General features: G+C 36.5%; 1 protein-coding gene across 2 annotated transcripts in view; it reads right to left on the bottom strand.

Annotated features, from left to right (window-relative positions):
• Positions 1-20,841: 20,841 nt before the first annotated feature.
• The window catches only part of LOC149559465 (heptahelical transmembrane protein 4-like), a 46,290-nt gene continuing 44,125 nt past the window's right edge, over positions 20,842-23,006 (bottom strand). For both annotated transcript variants that reach the window (XM_089833390.1, XM_089833391.1), the window contains exon 4: positions 20,842-21,624. In XM_089833390.1, the coding sequence (XP_089689516.1) occupies positions 20,971-21,624 (654 nt within the window). In that variant the 3' untranslated portion in view covers positions 20,842-20,970. The remainder of the gene's footprint in view (positions 21,625-23,006) is intronic.

Genomic DNA, 23,006 nt, shown 5'->3' with positions numbered 1-23,006 from the left:
TAGACCACACTTGCTAATACCTTCCCAAAAAGTCTAGAGTTCATATCAATTTGGAAACCTACTTTCCTACGACTCATTTTAGAGATAATCCAACATGGTATTAGACCACACTTGCTAATACCTTCGCAAAAAGTCTAGAGTTCATATCAATTTTGGAAACCTACTTTCCTACGACTCATTTTAGAGATAATCCTAGGTTTGAGTGTGTTCGTTGGTACCATAGGCTAGACAACTATGAGGAGCCAATTTATACACTCTCACTTTTGTTGATTTTAAATATTTATTGCATTCTCCTTAGGTTGAGATATAGGTTAGATGAATGCATAGGTAGTTAGTTCTACATAATTATTATATTCCATTGCACATTCTTCCTGATTCTATGCAAATGTGCATTATTTTAGCGCATTTATCAAACCCTCACATTGGATGCATTTTATTGCATATACATATAGTCCTATTGTGCATGCATATTTATGATAAAGTGTTGCATTGGTTTCTGTTGACTAATCTAGAAATTACTATACACTCACCATGTATTGTGGATTTTAGCGCATCCTCCCAATTTTTGTTTTTGGTTAACTCGTCAAGCATTTGATAGTGATCTCATCAAGAATTTTGCTAGGTTAACTCATTGTGCATTTATAGGGTTAATTTGTTAACCGCATTAGCAAATTGCTTAAAAGTCCTACAAATAAGTGGTAATGTAATGTGAAAGAATTAGATGCCAGTTTACTCTTTATTAGATGACTATTTATGGTGGATGTAAACCGTATTGGGTGAACCATGTTAAAAATATTTATTATTGTATTTCTATCTTCTCTTAAGTGTACAATAGCTTAATAATTTTTATTTCTCATATCTTCTCGAACCCTAAAAAGTGGTATCACGGTAATGTGTTTCTTATTGATTTGGTAGGAAATCTAAAATTTGAGTGGGAGCAATGGCAGAAGAAAGAAGACATAGAATTGATAATTTGAATGGCCAAAGCTATCAACTATGGTAGATTATCTATATCAAAAGCATTAATTCTTACCATTGGGTGCAATAGAACAAAATTAACGACTTCTTAGGATGAAAACCATAGATAGTCTAATTAAGGATGTAGACAAACTGTATGAGAAACCCTTCACCTCAAGGAAATGAAAACTAGTTAAGCATTCAATATTTTTTTAACAATCATGGAGTGAGCGATGCAGAGCGGGGAGGAATTTGGAATAGGATTTCAAGCAGGAATACTACCAAGCTGGGGCAGGGAAACTAGTCTGTGAGTCTCGAGCTAGACAAAGACGAGGGAAAGGGGGATGCAACAGAAGATAGGGACCTACATAATTTGCAGCTGCACCCAAGAGAAAATATTATCTCTATTCTATTACTAAGGACATCAAGAGGAGGGGCCTGGGGGAGATGGAATAATCTATTTGGAGTCAAACCATCAAGTAAATCCTCTTTCCCTAGGATCATTGATAAATCTATCAAGGATAAGGGGATTTTTGCCTTAGAAGTTCCCACTAAAATTATTGACCATAACATTCTCGGTATGGCTGCAACCCTGGTGGGAAAATTTATTGGCCCCTAACCAAATATTGACTTCAGAGCTATCGAATTTCCACAATCCATAAATAATGTCATATTTTATTTCTAGGTATGATTGTGTGAGTTTTGTTGCCATCAATGTTTCGAATCATACTACATGATCCATCATCAGGATGCAAGAGAATCAAGGAGAACAAAAAAATTTAAATTTCCTACCAAAAAAAATTTTTGATTTTTTGTTCTCCTTGATTCTCTTGCATCTTGATGATGGATCATGTAGTATGATCCGAAACGTTGATGGCAAAAAAATCACACAATCATACCCAGAAATCAAATATGACATTATATATTGACTTGGTAAGGATTTTCACTAGAAACAAATAGGAGTTGAAAGGTCAAGGTGAAGTAACAGCTATGGCAAAAGGGCTTATGGATTTTGAGTTCTCCTACCCAGAAGATTACTCCAGGATTCTTTGTGTGAGTAACTGGACAATGGGAAAATCTACTCTTATTCTTCAAAAGTGGACTTCCAACCTAAACCTGAATAATGATTTTCTAACCCAAGCCTCGGTCTAGATTAGACTACCAGAGCTTCCCTCAGAATACTAGCATGAAGATGTTTTTGGTGGCATCGCCAACTCTTTTGGGGAACTTCTATCTATTGATCTTGTCACTATAGCCAAGAAAACAACAAAAAAATTGAGAAAAATCACTATATTTATGGAGATCTAGAAAAAAAAATATTTGACTTTTGGTGCATTCTATCTGGAGGATAGTTGATGCCATTGCATACCCAATTTTTATGGGATGTGGCTATCCTCTAGAAAAAATGTACCTTTGTTCAAAATTCAAAAAAGAAAAAACACAACGAATTTTTCTTAACATCATTTTTTATTCATGATTTACATGTTTTGTAATCAAAATAAACAAAAAAATTGAGAAAAAATCACTACATTTATGGAGATCTGGAAAAATAAATATTTGTTGACCATTGGTACCAACAAGTGACTCAGCAGAGGTGGTCCAAGTTTGGACCTCCTCTAGATAGGTAGGGATCGTGGTGACAACAACTATATATCATGTCTGCTAGGATTGGCATAGAGGGTTTGCAAATACTGGTGTGACACACGAGTAAATTTTGTGGTTTCAAAGACTGTGGGTTGTGGGGAGATTAGGCTTTATGTTTGAGGCAAAGAGGCTATGAGCAATAATAGCCACATAGGGGAGAAGTTGGGAAAGAGCTAGGGGAGGGATGCAAAGGTGGCTTGGTGGCTCAGTGCAACAGCAGGAATGGTGCTTGGGAGGAAAATACTAAGGAGAAGAAGAGTGGAGGAGGATGTTGGGGGAGGAGATTCTTTTGAGATGGAGGTTGGGCAAATAGAGTAGGAAATGGAGGAGTTGGAGAGGGTGATGGAGCCAACTAAGGTGTGGGGGATTATCTGCACAATCTTATCCATGAAGATTAAGAAATTTATATTTGTGAGGGATCATGGGGCGATGGTGATTTGAATTACAAATTTAGATTACAATACCTAGAGTAGAACTTGCGCTATTGTGATCTAGTTGAAAATAATTAAAATGCAACAACATATTTTTGCAAGCCAAAAAGGTAATCCATTAAAATTCGAAAATAGAGTTTATACAAGTTTGATGGATGCCAAGGGTCACCACTATCCCCTGGAAATGAAAATGAAAATTCTACAAGATTTTTAATTGCAAAGTAAACTCTAAAAACTACAAAAATCTAGATTAAAAATTATTTCTACTTGTAGAAGTCATAACTCTCTACTCATAGCTCAAAGTCATGGATCATTAGATTTTCTGGAAAGATCTTCAAAAGTCTACATTTGGTGCTCAAAAATTTAAGTGTAGTCGAAGCCCAAAAATGCCTTGAAGGCCTCTGAAAATATGAAATACTTAAACATAGAAAATATTGAAAAAATAGATTTCGATAGTTTCCCATTTTTACTTGTGCCAAAATACTCTGAATCTTCCTAGATTATGTTTTGATAAGATGGGAGGATTTTTCCTTTAGATTGAACCTTTTCTTTTTAGATTTTCTAAGCAATTTTAGGATTCAATTCTAATTGCTAGGGTGTTGGATTTTACTTGATATGATCTAGTTTTATTGGATTTGATGGGATTTGATGGGAATTTGATGGTGTAGGGTCTTTTGAAGCTTGAGCGTGGGGTAGACCAAAATGAAGCACCGACATGGAGTTGAGAACATGTTTTAATATAACAATATCAGATACCCCTCCAAGGTTACCATGAACATCAAGGACCTATCGCCAACTTTTTTTGTGACTAACTCAAAATAGACATATAAATATTTCCCTAGCATCACACATGATTCTAGAAGGATTTAAGGTAGAACTCATGTTGGGGAACCCACAAACAAGTGGCATTTCAAAATTGCATCATGCAATCACGAATGATTATATATTTGAATATGTAAGGGTCACATTCAACTAACTCAGAAAGAAACCAAGATAAAGATAAAGACCTCACTCTAGGATTGCCTCATTCATTGCACACCATGATATGAAGGATTGCAATGGCCTTGAGGAGGGATACAATTAAATAGCTCAAAAAATATAATCAAGAACCAAAATTGCAACCCAAGATTAAAAAAAAATTCACAAAATGTCTTTTGCCCAAGAGATCAATAAGATTGGATATTGATCGGATTAGGTCAAACATGAGAAAGGAAACATCCTACAAGGGTCTATTGGTAGTATTCGAAACTATGATTTCTCGATAAAAAGATGATCTAGGATAATCATGATAACAAAGAATCTTTGTTAAGGACTTTCTCAAACATGTAGCTGGAAGAACAAAGGACCTCCATTTGATGCAAATGATTGATAAAAAAATTTAGGAGATGTATAATGAGAACAAACTAAGGACTGAACGATGAAGATATTTACAAATAGATGGATCGATTATTTACAAAATATACTATATAGGAGCTCATTTTGAGGGATAACAAAAAAGATATATAGACACAAAATGCTCAAGAATGTAGGATAGTTATGATAAATATGTTGATATTTTTCCAAGCTTGTGAATTGGGATAGTAAAATTTGTTGTGTCAAGAACATGCAGTGATAAAACACCTAGAGAATATGGGTTTGTGGACAGATAGAAGTTATGGGGATATGGAGAAATATTTTGATAGATAATGGACGATCCAAGTATGCATGGCACTTATTTTTGAGGTTTTCACCAAGTTGCCTATCCAAGGCACTTCAATTGCCAAGTTTTCACCATTGGACGCATATTCCTCTTAACTTTTTATAATAAAAAATTGTTACCATCAAAGAGCCTGAATTGCCAAGTTTTCAGCTTGATGATGAAATTATCAGGACTTTTAAATTTTTTAATGAATTTTCCTAATAGGCAAGGTACAATATATGGCTCAACCATAGCATTTTTTAAGATGAATGATACTTGTGGGGTCATTTAGAAATTCACCTTCTAGTGTTAATAACTAATATGCTCCTAAGCTAAATCATGTTGTGACACAGGTACCCAACCAAGTGGGCTCAAATTTTCCTTTCTTTTCTCTGTTATTTTGTACCTTCATGTTCTGTTTTAGGACTATGTCCTACCTTCTTTTTAAAGCTCCTCTTGATCATGTTTTAGTATAGTACCAGGTGATCATATGATTGTTTCATTCTCTCATGTAGCAAGTCTAGTTGGATAAGTCATGTTACACAATAATCCTCTATAGTGATCACATTTCTCAATGATATGTGCATCAATGGTAGTTTGAGCTCTATTGGTAAGACTTCCTCAGCACCATATACTAGGGAGCATGGGGTGGCACTTGTGGGAGTTCAAAAAGAAGTACATAATTCCTAGAGGGTGAGACTAATTTGTAGATGCTTCTCACGACCAGAATATTAACAAATTTCTTAAGGATCTTGAGGATAGTTTTGTTAGTTTCCTCAGTCGGTTCATTAATTTGAGTAAAATAAGGACTAGAGAAATAGTGATGGATGTAGAGATGATCACACAAATCCTTCATATGCTGATTTTCAAAGGGTGTTCCATGATATATGGAGATGGTTGAGGAGATGTTGAAGCAAAAAATGATGTGGTAGAGGAGGAAATTCAAAGTTTGTACTCTAGTTGTGGGTGAGACTGGAATTGCCTTAGGCCACTTCATGAAATACTCTACTTGTATAAGGAAAGGCAAGTGATATTACTAATAAAATTAAAAGATCAATATGAGAAAGGATATTTTGGTGCAATAGGTTGTAGATCTTGTGCAGGAGCACATATCAAATTAGTGTGTTGTAAATAGGGTAAGAACCTTTTGACGAACTCACAAGTATCATATTCCATTGTAGGCTAGTATTATCCTTCTCTTTGTACCTTCTTGGATAGGACTATTGCACCTATTCATTACATATATCATCATTAACCTCTTGTAAAGCTAGTGCAACCTTGTATGAATCTAAACACCTAGAGAGGATGTTGTGATAATCTCGATGATATAGAGTATTATCTACTTGAGTGTAGTGGGAAGCTTTGTGAATGAGCTTTTGGAATTAGGCATTTGCAATATGGGGGATATGATACCATTCTTTACATAGGCATGAATCTCATGATACCATGGGGATTGGGGACCAACAAGAACACATACCATTTCAGACTTGTTATTCTCGTAAGCAAGCACATGTAGTTGCTCGACTAAGAATTCATACTTTTTGTGTTCCAAGAGATTTCGAGGATAAATGTGATAGTAGCCATAGCATATGCAGCCTTATTTTGTAACCAAGATACTTGTGTGAACTGGATATTCGAAAAATATTCCTTCATTTTGTTGACCATTTCTTTGTAGGGTAGTATCTTATCATCTTCCTTTTATACTTTTCTAGGACTTTCTTGATTATGAATTGGGAGTCACCAAACACTTGTAACTCCACGATGTTCCATTCTATTATTGTTCTTAGTCCTACAATGAGAGCCTCATAATTAGTTGTGTTGTTTGTACACTAAAAGACAAATTTGAGTGATTTAGGGATGTAATCACCTTGAGGTGTGACAAATAATCCTTGCTCCTAAACCATGTGATGTGTATGATCCATCAAAGAATAACTTCTAGGAGGGTCGTTCTTCTACCATACACAGGTGCTTATCTAGAAACTCCATGATCAAAGGATAAGTGTCAACTTAAGGTGTATTTGCTAATTGATTTGCAATGACCTACCCCTTGATGGCCTTTCTAGCAATGTACTGGATGTCAAACTTGAGAAGCATAACCCACTTAGCCATGCATCTCATAAGAGTTGTGTGAGAAAGCATGTATTTGAGCTACTCTATTTATATGAGCTTCATTGTATGATATATAGTGTTGTGACAAAGCTTTTAAGGGAAAATAACACTAGTGACAAGGGTCTGGTTGATGTAATAGGTTTATCTTTCCCTACCACTGTCATCTAGTTGGGAAAAAAGTTCCCCCATCAGAGTGGTAGTCGGTGAGATGTGTAGGATGAGAGGATTCCCTTGCATTAGTGATACTAGGATGGGTGTATTATCTAGGTTTTCCTTGATCTTTTCAAAATTGCATTGATGGATTGGATTCCACTTGAGGTTTTGGTCTTTCGGAAGCTAGTGTATGAATGGATGGCACTTCTATGCAAGTTGTGAGATGAAACTTTTGATAGACTATAGCATGCTAGAAGGTAGCACTTCCATGATAGCCTTGACCTTTTTGGGGTCAATCTCAATACCTCCTTGTGATACAGTTAAGCCTAGGAGATTACCTGATGTGACTCTAAAACACATTTCTTAGGATTTATCTTTAGATGGTACTTATGGAGTTGATCAAAGATGTCTTCCAAGTCTATGAGATGGTCCAACCTATGAATTGATTTACTAAGTATATCGTCCACTAGTCCTCAAAGGTTTTGTGGATTGTATCATGAAAGATGGTTGTCATCACTTTCTGATATGCAGCTCCTATATTCTTTAAACCAAATGACATCATATTATATCAGACCTGTTAGGATCCTTCTCACCTTATTAATAGTGTCCCATTTAAGAGATTGAGACTTAAGAACTAGTTAGGATTCAACAAAGAAAGTGATATAGGAATAACACTTCTCAATTGCGTGTACATATTTAACTCATCTCAACATCTACTTATTCTTGCAAGACATCAACTTTTAGCTTGACTACACACACCATCCACAGTCTACACACTTGCAATTGCAAAATTCTATCATAAAAATACACATTTCAATCTCTAAGGAAGACATTGTCGTAACGAAATGTTTTACACTTGAATTTTTTCTAAGGCCCACCAAAACATATTACCAAACCCTAATGCATCATTTACCAAGTCATCTCAATCACTAATTTGAACCACACATCAATTCTAAAAAGAACATGTGATCTTTTTCACTTTTCCTAATGAACATGAATGACTATGAAATTTGATCACAAAAATCAATGTATGATTGATTCATTATAACTCGTTGCCACATCATTGTCACATCATCACCCAACTTTACATTGGGAAAGATCTACCAAAGTCGACAAAGATACTATTGGTTAAGGAAAAAATATAAACTTTTCTAAGTGTTCTTGCAATTTGTCCTATTGTACTTCAATCAACCCAAAACATGCCTTCTTCTAAACAAAATCATGTGTGGTTGGAATAATATCTCATTATTGAGTATAGATCATAAATCTTGAATTACAATATCTAGATCATTACAGATTTTATAAACCAATCAAATCATTCATTGTTTGTCTCTAAATGTTCAATCTATCACACTTAAATCCATCATAACTCTTGAACAACTTGTTTTTAGATTGTACAATGGTAGAAAATTCATCATGGGACATCTCTAAGTTATCCATAGCTACCACAAACCTTAGTTTCTATTGAATAACCAATTTCAAGTTAATTTCCACTCTACATGTACCAGAATAATGGTCCCTAGTAAACACTCAACCAACTACCTTCAAGTTGGCATCAATGAAAACATAATAATAGATCAATTGACCAATTTTAGTGACTCTCCAATATAATGTGCATGTTTTATGTCAACAATCTCCTCATTTGGCATTTATGGCAGCACCAAAATACAAACTTGGAAACACCAATTGTCATGCATCATCAAGTTGATATTCTCTCATCTTCTGTTACATTGCTTGTACTTCTCCCCTTTGTCTTGTTGTATTCTCCCCCTTTGACAAAAATGCCAAAGGTGACACTCAAACATGACTCACATGTCTACAAATCTCCAACATCTTTCAAAGTCCTAATCCAAATAACTCTTCCAATCTAACTACTCCCCTTGAGAAGTAGTTCCCTTTACATCGATCCACTTGAAAATATGCAATGAATCCAATAGATTGATGTAGCAATAAACTTATTTTTACTCTAATAGGGGAATGAACCCTAGCCTACCTCTTAGATACTCACAAGTATCCTTAGGTAATGGCTTTGTGAATATATTTGTAACTTGTTCTTTTCATGTTGCATAATCCATCTTCACCTCTTTCTCCTACACCTTTTCTCTCTAAAAGTGATACTTGATTTCAATGTTCTTAGACTTGAGGTGTTGCACTGGATTCTTTGATATGTTTATTACACTAATATTATCACAAAAGATAGTTACCTCTTATGTGATCCTCTCATTAATCCCTTCAAAGACTTTTTTATCCATATAGCTGGTGAGCAATTATTGGAATTTGCTACATATTCTACTCCGTTGTGGATTATGAAATACAATTATGCTTCTTACTAATCTATGACACAAGTCTCTCTCCTAGGAAGAATGCAAAACCACTGGTGCTTTTTCAGTCATCAATGTTACCCAATTTGCATCACTAAACACTTTAAGAGTAAAGTCATCATCATGAGGAAATTGAAGTGATGCAGTGCAAGGTAGGAGAACCCCCAAAGGAGATGTCTTAGCCCCCAGCAATATAACCACATAGCAAAAACACAACAACAATGAAACAATGCAAGATTTAATACCAAATCACAACTCTTTAATTACAAAATAATTGTTTACATGCAATATACCTAGTTGCAAGGCCTTCCGAGTTAGGGCCAAATACAACAACAAATACAATAATAGTTCTGCAAGATCCCTCAAGATCCAACTCAATCCTATCTAGCCTAGATTTGTAACATGACATCAATTTGGTACAAACCTCCAAGGTCTCAACTTGTGCCAATCTCCTTGTTTCTAAACTACAGCCACTAGCCCTTCTCCAAACTCGCACCTCCACTACAATCCTATTGTAAACTACCTCACATTCGGTGCTTTGTCCATAGACTCAGGAAAACTTTCCCTTCAACTACTCCACATTGAACTCAGAATCCACTCGCTCTGAATGAATGAATCACTTCCTCCATGGATGCCTAAAAGACTCCACAAGACCCCCTACTTATACCCAACTAAGCCACAAGTTCGCCCAACTCATCACAAACTAAATTAGAATCCCTTACATTAAATATAGATCAAGCCACAAGTCAACCACAACACAAATTAAATACCTATATAGAAATTAAATGCCAAAATTTGGCTCACAAACAACTCGGCACTCACAAGGCCAAGACCAAATCAAGTATCAACAAAACCAAGCTAAGCGCCAGTAAATTCCCAAGCATCGCCAAGCTCATAGTGTAACTGAGCACCATATACCATGCCAAGCTCCAAAGACCATGCTAAGCTCCAAAGCATTCCAAGCACCAATCCAAGCACCATCCAAAGAAACTATTGAGCTTCCTCGCATGAACTCCAAAGTATTCGCCAAGAAAATCCAAGATGCTCCTGCATCAGACTCCCCAGGTAAATAGAAAAATGTGTCCCACACTTTAATGCCCAAAGAAAGATCAACAACCATCTTCATCTTCACCAAAGGCTTCCACTCCAATAGGGACAAGAAAACTAATCTACACATCATCCACATCTCAATCATTCTATCAAACACCAGAATCTCAACCATCCAAATAGCATGCTCACTCCTAAGAAAAAACTAAACATAATGCTTCAATGTCAAATCCTCATCCACAACAATAGCAATATGTAGATCTCCATCAACACATGCCAAGCTCACAACACCAACAATCTCATTGCTCACAACAAGATGCTCTGCAACATACAACTCATCACGAACAACAACTAGATCATCCACAACCAAGTGCTCTACAATCTCCATGTCAGACTCAACCAACTGATCATGAAAGCCAGCCTCTATCCCAGCATCAACAAGGACAGGAATATCCTTAGCAATAACCTCTAGTTGCTCTATAGGTTCTATATTAGACTCCACAAACTAATAAAAAAAGCCAAACTCTTCCATCTCGACCTTGTTATGCCATCTTCTCTCTAGAACAAGTCTCTTAACTAGATAGACAACTCTCTTCTAGATTGGTAGACTCCAACTCCACAAACATCTATGAAATTCCTTCCTTATCCCATCCTTAACTCGATCAACCAAGCTAGCTTCAAACTGAGCAATCATCTCAGAAACCTCCTCTCCACCACATCACGAAGATTTGCAATCATACCAGGGTCCAATCCTCTCAAATCCATCTTCCAAGATCTTCGCAAACCCTCTGCAACAAATCTTTCCCATGCTCCTTGTGATAAAACCAAATTGTTTGCAAGTCACATTGCAATCTACCACCTTGCATGAATAATCAAGAACCAAATAACAAGTTCAAAAACACGGATCTACAATACAAAAACTCTCTATGATCATGCCTCAACAAGATCAGTCTTCCATCTTCACATCCATTGATCCATCTGCAAGCCCTCTGCAATTGCAAGTCAATTTCATGATCTACCACCTCACAACCAAGAGATCTAGGACTCCATAAAGAAAAATCCACCACCAGATCAAGATCTTCACGGATCAACTTCTCTCAACCCAAGTCCTAGTACAAATTGCCTCAACTTCGGCAATCTATCTACACACTCAAAAACAACCTTCACTCTAATACCACCTGATGCAGTGCAAGGCAGGAGAATCCCCAAAGGAGATGTCCTAGCCCCCAGCAATATAACCACATAGCAAAAACACAACAACAATGAAACAATGCAAGATCTAATACCAAATCACAACTCTTTAATTTTAAAATAATTGTTTACATGCAATATGCCTGGCTGTAAAGCCTTCTAAGTTAGGGCCAAATACAACAACAATTACAATAACAGTTTTGCAAGATCCCTCAAAATCCAACTCAATCCTAGCCAGCCCATATCTATAACATGATATCAATCTGATAGAAACCTCCAAGATCTCAACTTGTGCTCACAAGCCACCAAGCAATCTCCTTGTTTCTAAACTACATCCACTAGCCCTTCTCCAAACTCGCAACTCCACCACAATCCTGTTGTAAACTGCCTCACATTCAGCACTTTATCCATAGACTCAAGAAAACTTTCCCTTCAGCTACTCCATGCTGAACTCAAGATCCACTCCCTCTAAATGAATGAATCACTCCCTCCATGGATGCCTAAAAGACTCCACAAGACCCCCTACTTATACCCAACTAAGCCACTGTAGGAGTTAATGAAATCCAACTCCGCAGTCGCCAAGATCACCTACATGCAAATAGCTTGCTGAAGAGAAACCGAAGGAGCAAGAGCTTGAAGGAAACAAAGCAAGAGAAAATATTTCACAATAGAAAAAATGAAATTGCTATGTGAATAGATGAATTTACAATGTGAGAGAGACCACTTATAAAGGCCTCAAGGAAGCTTGTAGAACAAGCTGGAAGGAGGTAGAAGATAAGGTTGACAACCAAGCATCCACAAAAAAGTGGAACATGCTAGAAGGGAACAAACTCCCATGTTGTCAACAACTAACCACTACAACTATTAAATACTAAATATTAAATAAATGCATTAACCTAAGTAAGCTTAAGTAAATAGAATAAATAATTAATAATTAATTAATTATTTACTCTAACACCCTCCCTTAAGTGCAACTTAGGGAAATGCCTTAAGCTCACAAAACTAAGATGAAATGCAGAATGGGTCCCGGCAACAAGGCCATGTTAGGTACCCATGTACAATGCAAGAAGATGCAACCTCTATAAACGGGAAAAGAGAGAAAACCACATGGGAAAAACCCTCCCCCAAAAAGAGGTAAGAACAAACATGCTGAAAAATAAAGGAAGGAAGGAAGGCCTCAACAAGACCCCCCAAGGACAACTTCCACTGGAAATGTTTCAAGAGACTCTCTCAAAACCATAAGTACAACCAGCCCCCCATGAGAGATACTAAAGCCTCCCCAGAATAAAGGAGCCCCTGAAGGAGGGATCGAACCAATGCAACTCCAATGTGGAAGAAACAAGGGTACATAACAAGGGAATCCCTGAATGAGAGGCAAAATTGGAAAGCCTAGCTGATGCCCAGAGGAGAATGTATGAGGATCTGGAAATGGAATCCCCAAGGAAGGTGTGATGACACTGTCATGAATGTCAACGGTAGTATCTGCAACAAGTGTACCTAGAGTCTCAATAAATGAAGCTGGAAGATCAGGTAGAGCGGAAGGAGAATCTTGCAGAGGAGAAAAGCCCTTAACTGGATGTGGTGTGGTAGTCAAAATAGGGATCTCAAGAATAATACAAAGGTTCAAGTATCCTGACTGCACCACATGATGCTCCTGCGAAAGAGAAGTAGTGTGCTCCAACAATGGAGATGGTGGACCAAAGTGTGAGAAGGTGTAGAGACGAGTGGAAGGATCAACTACCCTTGTAGCAATAAGACTTCCTGTTACACAATCTTGAATGAAGACTGAATCAGCAGTGAACTCAACTGTCTTCCCTGATCCACTGCGTGTAATCTGAGAAATTGAGAGAAGGTTGGCAGACAAAGATGGAACATACAATACATCATTGAATATACCATCTTGGATGTGAACTGAACCTTTCCCGCAGACTGGTAGTGCAGTGTTATTCCCCATGAGAATATGAGAAATAGGAGAAGCCTCAAGAGTAGAGAAGACACCTTCAGAAGATGTCACATGGTGAGAAGCACCTGAATCCAGTATCCAAGGAACCTGTGAAGGAGATGTAATGGTAGCCTGTAATGCATGACCCTTTCCAAGATTTGATGTACATGGCAAAGATGTGGAAGAAGACTGAAAGCAAGATCCCTGTGAGGTAGAAGAGGATGGAGAAGAAATGGTGTTCTTCTGAAGAAGAGCTTGCAAATCTGCAATTTGTTTCTCATAGCCATCAAATCTCTTCTGAACACAATGTGCCTCATCATGAGATCGTTTCCCACAATAGGAACAGGTAGGAGTCTCAGTCTTCTTTTTCTCCTTCTTCTTAGAAGATGATGAACCAATAGAAGAGGGATCTGATATCTGCTTCGACTTCTGCTCCTGTGTAAGCAATGCCTGTAATTGTGAACCTGAAAGTGAATCCATCTGAGTAATCTTGGACTGTTCACAGGTTAACCGATCACAAAATGTCTCAAAAGAAGGCATCCTATGTCTATCACCCAAGGCATCCATAGTGGAGTAGAAAGTGGAAGAGAAGATCTGATACTTTCCTCTCAACTTTGAGAGTATCAAAAAGATACACTCATCATCTGTCTTGGTTTTCCCACATCCCTGTAAAAGTGTACGTATAGATTTGAACTTCATCAAGAAGTCCTCAATGGTGGGAAAGTTGTCAGGTGTCAAAGAAGTCAACTCTGCATCTAGCTGAAGTGCCCGAAACTCATTCACTTGGCCAAACAAAGTCTGAAATTTGAGCCAATAAGCCCGTGGAGTAGTCAAACCATCCAAGTGAAATAGTAGATTGTCTGAAATGTTCAATGCAATCAATCCCATAGCCTCATCCATTTTGTTCCTATGCTGAAGAACCTCAAAAGCTCGTGTAAGAACAAGTTGATTCTCATCCAGACATGACCATAAGCCCCTTGACATGAGAAGCCGTGTCATTTGTGCCTTCCAAGTGTGATAGTTGTGTGGTGTGAGACGGGTCACAGATAGATCCGCCATTGAGAGAAAGAAGAAGACAAAAGTAGAAGGGTCTTATTCTGAAGTAAATTACAGAAAAGAAAATGCTCCCTCCCCCCCCCCCCCACAATGTATAAATTGGGCACTCTTTACTTAATGCGATTACAATAGCCAATTTAGGGCCTATTTATGAAAGTAATATTTTGGTCCATAGAACCTATAATCTAATTGCAAATCTAGAAAGTAGACCAAAAAAATACACTTTCAAAAAAAATAGAACCTGATTATGTGTCCAGATGAGCCCGTACTAAGCATTTGAAGTGGCAAAAATTGAGAATTGAGTTGCAGAAAAACTCAAGAACAGAGATCTCAAACCACCTCTGTAGTTATTTTTTCTGAATCGTCGTTGTCACACCTCCAAAAAATAAAGAAAAAAGCCCAAAAAATATTAGATTTGTTATGTCAAATCCTCTTTCTCCTTTTTCTCCAAATACTGAAAAAAATGCTCTTCCTCCCGATTGAAGAAAAAATCACAAACAAACTAGGGTTTGTGTCTTCGAATCACGGCTTCAAAAAAATCCTTCGAACAAGAAGCAGCAAGGAGGCTTTGATACCATGTAGGAGTTGATGAAATCCAACTCCGCAGTTGCCAAGATCACCTACATGCAAATAGCTTGCTGAAGAGAAACTGAAGGAGCAAGAACTTGAAGGAAACAAAGCAAGAGAAAATATTTCACAATAGGAAAAATGAAATTGCTATGTGAATGGATGAATTTACAATGTGAGAGAGACCATTTATAAAGAGCTCATGGAAGCTTGTAGAACAAGCTCGAAGGAGGTAGAAGATAAGGTTGACAACCAAGCATCCACAAAAAAGTGGAACATGCTAGAAGGGAACAAACTCCCATGTTGTCAACAACTAACCACTACAACTATTAAATACTAAATATTAAATAAATGCATTAACCTAAGTAAGCTTAAGTAAATAGAATAAATAATTAATAATTAATTAATTATTTACTCTAACAGCCACAAGTCAACCCAGCTCATTACAAACTAAAGTAAAATCCCTTACATTAAATATAGGTCAAGCCACAAGTCGGCCACAACACAAATTAAACACCCATACAAAAATTAAATGTCAAAAGTTGGCTCACGAACAACTCGGCACCCACAAGGAACAAGACCAAACCGAGTATCAACAAAACCAAGCCAAGCACCAATAAATTCCCAAGTATTGTTGAGCTCGCAGTGCAACTGAGCACCATAGACTATGTCGAGCTTCAGAGCATGCCAAGCACCAATCCAAGCACCCTCCAAAGCAACTACTAAGCTTGCTCCCATGAACTCCAAAGTAGTCATCGAGCAAACCCAAGATGCTCCTACATCATGAAGTCCATAATCAATTGTTCCTTGTAGATGTATGAATATTCCTTTTACTTTCACCATGTTTGTCTCCTTAGGATTAGACGGAAATCTTACACAGTCCCAACTATAAGAGCAATGTTTGGTTTCCTATGAATAATGCAATGTAACTTGCCCATCATAGCCCTATGAAGAGTTGCATTCACTAAACTTGAATCATTATCCTTAAACATCTTGCATCATGTAACCATGGGGGTTTCTATCTAGTTTGGAATCTTCCATCCCAAAAGTCTTTAACACTTTCTTCACATTCTTGGATTGACAAGTGAAAATACCATCCTTGAGTTGCATCACTTGCAATCCAATAATTTTTTTTATCTCATCTATCATTGACATTTCAAATTCCTTCTTCATTTCTTCTGCAAATTCCAATCTCATGTCATCGTTGCCACCAAAAATAATGCCACCAACAAAAACTTTAGCAATCAACAATTTATCACCTTCCATCCTCTACTACACATTACTATCTTCATTGGTTCTCTTGAAGGTAATCTTGATTAAATATGAATGTAAGCTTTTGTACCATGCCCTTGGTGTTTTTTCCAACCTATATAATGTATTCTACAACTTAAAAACCAAATCATAATCCTTTGATAATGAGAAGCATTTGGTTGTTCAATGTATACTTATTCCTCCAATACACCATTCAAGAAAGTCTATTTGACATCCATCTGAAATACCTTGAAGTATTTATAGGTTACATAGGGTAGTAACACATACACCTTCAAGCCTAACTACAAATGCAAAGGTTTCTCCATAATCCACTCCTTCCTCTTGTGCATATCTTTTTTCTAATCACTACATCATCTTTATATAGCATGCTCCTAAATACCCACTTTGTACCTATCATCGACTTCCAAAAAGTTAGAAATATTTTACATTAGGAGTATGAACATACCATAATTCATAAGGAGTCTTACCAGTACATTTCTTCACTTGTACCCAATTCAAAATGTAGACTGCATTGTTAATTGGTTCTCTCCAAAACATATGTACAACTTCACCTTGGATCAACATGATTATGACATCATCCACAATTGTTATATTCCTTATTTTCACAATCACATTTTGTTGTTGAGCCCTTGTAGTAGACATTTGCCTGCTAATTCCATTCATTTTTACAATAGTTAACAAACTCCCAAAAAGTATATTCTCTACCTCTGTCAAAGTTTAAACATTTCAAGTTCTTATTGAATTCTTTCTCTTACTAAAGTTTTAAACACTTTGAATATATGGAATGCTTATGACTTATCTCTTAAGAAAGTTACCCACGTCATTCTAGAGAAATCATCAACAAATTACAAAAAATATGTATCACCATGATAACTCCTAGTCTTTATAGGACCGCACAAGTCAATATGCACCAAAACCAAAACATCCTTAGATGAATAAGTTTTTCTACTAACGGGAGTACTAGTAAACTTACCTAATTGACATTCTTTGCACATAAAAGTCTAGTTTTACTAATGGAGGCAATCCTCTATTTGCACTACTTTTTTTAATCTTAGCCAAGCTATCAATGCATAGCCAACTATCTTCAACTTTTGCAACTAAACAACTATTAACTATAATACTCAAATAGATAATTTGCCTTTGATTTGTCACACTCAAATCTCCTAAACTTTCTAGAATCCTACAGATACCTCCCTTGAACTCTAGATGATAACCTTTATCATTGGTCTTAACAGCACTAAACAAATTGTGCTTCTAACCTTCAACAAGATACACATCATTGATATTACTCTTACCATTTGGAGAGAGAGAGAGAGAGAGAGAGAGAGAGAGATCCCTTACCATTCAGAAAGATAGATCATTTACCTTTTACCAAATCTAACTACACCACTATCAAACTCTTCAAGCTTGATGAACATGCTTCTCTCAACAGTCATGTGATGAGAACATTTATTGTCAATGACCCAATACCATGATCTAGATGTGAACTAAAGCCTTCTAACCTTCACCATATGTGGTCTCCTCCTTAACAACAACAAACACTTCTTCATCATGATCCTTTGATTCATCATAAATCACTCCATCAACTGCAACATAACATTTCTTCTTTCCTTTATCCTTGTTTTTTTATCTTATGATTCTCATCAATATTAGGACATCTAATAGCAATGTGACCAATCTTGTTGCATAAAAGATATTTCAAAGGTAATTTACCTTTATACTTATCAATTTATTTAGGTAGTTTCCTTGAAAGTAGAGCTTCAAACTCATTTTGTCTCTTCTCTTCATCAAAAAAATAAATATAGTTCTCTTACTTCTTTATCTTTGCCTCCCAGAGCCAATGATAAAGTGGCCTTGAAAGTTGCTTGAACCTTGGGAATATTATTATCACATTTTCATCTCAAATGCAGCAAACTTTTCAATAGTCGATCAATGGAAACTTTACCAAAAGTTGTCAACTTATGAAATGTAAAAATTCTATTAGTATAAATAGACAACAAGGTTCTCAAGATTTTATTTATCATTTCTTCATCATCTATAATTCCATGAGCACTTTTGATTGTAACAACCACTTCTTTTAATGTACGTATGAACATACTTAGCAACATTTTCACATTCTATTATTTTCCTATCATTACATTAATATTGATTTAAATCGCTAAAATCGATTAATTTCCAAAATCATAATTAATTTTCCTCCACGAGTGATAAGCTTTTCCAAATTATATTCTTAGTTTAAAATGGTATTTGTCAAATTCATTTTTATTTTTTTATTCTCTGTTTCACAAAAATTCACGTTCTTGTTTTTCATTGCAAGAAACAATCAACCTTACCCTTTCAATGTCCCAATGTCCTTAGAATTAATGCTTTACCACCTTCTTTATTCTTCCCGAAATACTTATGACCAAACCCTTTTACCTAAATATTTCAAAATAATCTTTTACTTTTGCGGACCAAACCCTTCTACCTAAATATTTCAAAATAATCTTTTAACTTAAGGTGGGCACGATCCCTTGTGTGCGTATTCTTCATGTCCTCATATCCCTGCTTTCTTCCTTGACAATAGCATGGGCGCATCATTTCACAGCACTGGAAACACATTAGAAAAAAATCATGGTCAACCGAGTATTTTGCAGGTTACCTTGAAGCTTTAAACCATTCCTGGGTACCCTCGACGTAGATGAAAAACATTGGCGTTATTCAAAATGTACCACCGTGCGCAAATTTGCTTAAAACCACTCCACTCATTCTAATACAAGATGTTGATGCAGACTTTTAAATGTGCACTCGCAGAAATTTTCACTTATATTTCAATACCCAGTCATTATAAGTACGTACCATTGTGCAAGTGTCCTCTGTACCTGGAATATGTTTGAGCGCCAAGAGCAATTATAGGAGCCTTTTTCCAAAATTGAAAGTCGTAAACCGCTGAGCATGTGATATTGCAGAGCAGGTCCTTTTGTCATGTTCGGTGTTGAGAGGTGTGGTGGATGATTTTTAAAACCTTGGATCATTTCCTTGATATTGCAATGTTCGCGTTCAGACTATAGTTGGTGAATTTTTTTGCTCCTTCGAAGTATTTCCTTGGCCTCTGGAAATTCCCTCCCGTCTTTTATGTGTATACAGTGCCAGACTTATTGAGTCTCATAGTCTTGGTTCCAAATTTGATATTGGAGACGAGGCTTCTCCAATACCCGTTCAGTACATGACAACAGATAATAGACTCAGTTCTGAACTACCAAGACGAAGCAAAACAAAGAGCCAAGAAAACACAAAGCCAAGGAGTCTCATCATCGATAGGCGCTGTGTGATTAGGTCACAACAAGACAATGTAGGAAAACATGAGCCAGAAGTTACCAGGTCACGAGTATTCATTAAACTTCATGCACTAATGTGAAGCAAACAAAACAAGTGAGGATAACCTAGAACGGTAAAACCCCAAGCCAAACGAAAGAGGCAGACACAATAAAACGGTTTGCTCAAGATCATCAAAGTAAAACATGACTGCAGACGAGCACTCTCATGGTATTCCAATGAACAAACAGATTCATGGTCTGTAACCAGGAAAGAGCCATTGCAAGATCTTAGACTTGTTCTTGGTAAATCTACAGGGTTGAAAGGACCAGGCTGAACAACTCTAGGAGGGAATTGAATAATGCCATAGAATATCTTAGCAACTAAAGCCAAGGAACCTCTGTGAACAGAGAATAAAACCAACGTACAAATTAGCTAAGATATCAGGAGGACGCTGCTGATGCTAAATCAAACCAAAACCAATTCCATCTAGAGTGATGGCCAGGGGGGAGATGATCTAGAGACAATAAACACAGAAGAGTTTCATGTCAAGAAATGTCACCAAACTCATAAGAATAGACACCTTTCCCATTGAAGAGCGCCTCGTAATCACTGAACTCTAGGAGAGTCTGATATTTCTCTACTTTGCAAGGTGACTAAGAACAAATTTACAAAAGAAGTACATTCACATTGAAAAGTAAACCAATAGTGGACCATCTTCAAGGATAAAGCCAATACAATCATAGATTCATAACCTCCAAGACATAACGCATCATCCAAATGAAAATCCATTAAGTTACAAATTTTTAAAATTTCAATACTTGCTGATAAAACATTCAACAGTAGATTAAAGGCCTCAAACATGCATCAATCTTGTTGACATCAACTAAAACAAAAATGAAATCATGGAATATTTTCTCAATAACAAGCTTTACTTTATATGTTAAGAGTTATAATATCAGAGCCTAATGCTCAAATAAATAAACGTTTGAACAGAGCTTGTCAAAGTCACGTTGCAAGCATAATGATGAATCTCAAGATTGCACAAGTAAAACAGATAAAATATAATAGCAGATAATCCAATGCTAAGAAAGGACATGACAAATGCAAACAAATAAAAATCCACATAACACAAATGATATACAATCATAGCCAGAGATCAACATGGAAACAATCTCCTTGTTTAAGAACGATATTTTATTCAATAATCTAAAGCCTTATTGATATGGAAAAGGCATGCATACTATATACAAAGTATGTTATTCGGAAATATAATACAAGTTTTAACAACAATGCCCAGGCAAATATTCAACACCCCTTTGCATCCCTCCATTGAAGATATAGAAGGCCGGCTCTGTAGTGTGTGTACGCAGCTATAACTACAAGTACATGAAAGAGCTGGTGGCTGTTACCAGCAATATCAAATTTTCCAGGCTTCCATTTTTCAGGAATTCTCAATGCATACACCAATGCTCCAAGGCCATAGAAAACACCCATGGCAACTTCATATGCAGTAGTATAGAGAGCTGCAGGCTCATCCTTATAAAGTATCAGCTTATGAAGAATAGGTGCAATGCCAGATACTCCCATGCCAAAAAATAGTGATGCCCTAAAAGTGCGAAATTCTGGACTTTGAAAAACCGGCAACAAAGATACAAGGGTAGAAGCCACTCCCATCAAAGTAATGACAGATAAATACATATTCCTGAAGAAAGGATTGCACATAAATGAATAATACACCGGAGGGTAAAAAGAAGTAGCTATCAGTACAGCAATTCCAGCATAATCAAGTCGTAACATGATATAGGAAAGTCGTTCTGAATGGCATGAAAGCAGGTGGCATGTACTGCTTGCAAGAAGACAAAACATTGCACCTCCAAGGAACACAAAAAAGGGCCATCTAGTTATTGGTTGCTGCAAATATGAAGCAATCATGCTTGCAAAGTCCTGTTTCATCTTTTGCTGTAGAAGAAAACAATAAGAAATAGATACTGATAATTAAACACACTAGAAATTTTGGAGTACTTTAAAATTATTTTGCTTGGCTTTATCTGTATGACGATGAGCTAAATATAACAATTACAGCTTATATAAAAAATCATTTAATTCTGCCAAAAAGCGCCATTTGCAACCCATTTAAATATTCACAAAAAAAATTCAGGCGCAGTTATGACATGTCCAATGTTTTGAATAATTCACCGTTTAAAATTCTAAATCAAAGATAATCAATAACTATATCACCAGACCTCGACTGCCTGTAAACAAAAACAAATGTGAGATAAATAAGAAGAAAAGAGAAAAGACTTTTGCCAATCAAAATGTATTCGATTGGTTTCTCCTTCAAGCTGGGAAAGGTAACAGAATCCATGTAAGTATTGCAATCAAATTAACGGTGCACTGTATTTGCACTGAATGGATAAAATAGATGAGGCAGAGGACTCCAAAGTGAATGGTTCATCTTCACTTGATCAATCAATTGGATACCTAAGTCAAGATTGTCTGATTTTAGAGGAAACTCCATGGTTAAGCGCACTTCAGCCAAGACCAATCTAGATGATTCAACAATATAACATTAAAAAAATGCAATAAGCCAACTGGAGCATTGATGCTCATTAAAGACATGACATAAAGATTGACTCAATAATACAATGTTAATGCACTGCTCGTTTCTGCAAAACAAATACTTTGGTGCTGTACAGCAGAAACACCACATTGGTAAAAAAGAAAGAGCAAAAGAGCTCTACAATGAATGATTTTAAGGCACAACTCTTATAGAGACTTTCCAAATCGAGTTGCCAATGAAGCAGTCCTGACTGGGGAGAAATCACTGTGGTTGAGTGCATTAGAGCTGTAGTACTAAGATTGCTGACCTATAACTACTGTCAAGGACCATTCAAGCTCGTAAAAGATGGATTCCTTTGAACCACTGCCCATGAAATATGGGTCATAAACATTGACTCAATAATCAACATAAACAGGGAGGTCATTCCCAAATAGTGATATTATGTGGTAAAATATGCCAAAGATCATCTGAAAAAGGAAAAAATGCAAGATTTCAGTTTACACGTGCATCATATAGCATACACATGCACTATGAAAAGTTATGGGTAGGTTGCCACTTGCACAAGAATGTATACTGTTCATTTAACCCTTTGCAAGAATAGAATACTTGCAACATCAGGAATTTCTCAAGAAATCACTATTTTTTTCAGAATCAAATTACAGGAAGTTTGCATTCTACAACATTTAGAGGCTGAGTATTGGCAGGCAATTGGTTTTCTCAGGGAAACAAGTTTTCCCGGAGATCATTATCTATCTGCATTGCTGATATGCGCATCATAAGC

The sequence above is a fragment of the Cupressus sempervirens genome, chromosome 5, assembly GCF_028749045.1.
Source record: "Cupressus sempervirens isolate cs-2001-9-10 chromosome 5, ASM2874904v1, whole genome shotgun sequence".
In the NCBI taxonomy this organism is placed as follows: Eukaryota; Viridiplantae; Streptophyta; class Pinopsida; order Cupressales; family Cupressaceae; genus Cupressus; species Cupressus sempervirens.
The sequence above is the reverse complement of the archived record's forward strand: the minus strand, read 5'-3'. Positions and strand labels throughout refer to the sequence as shown.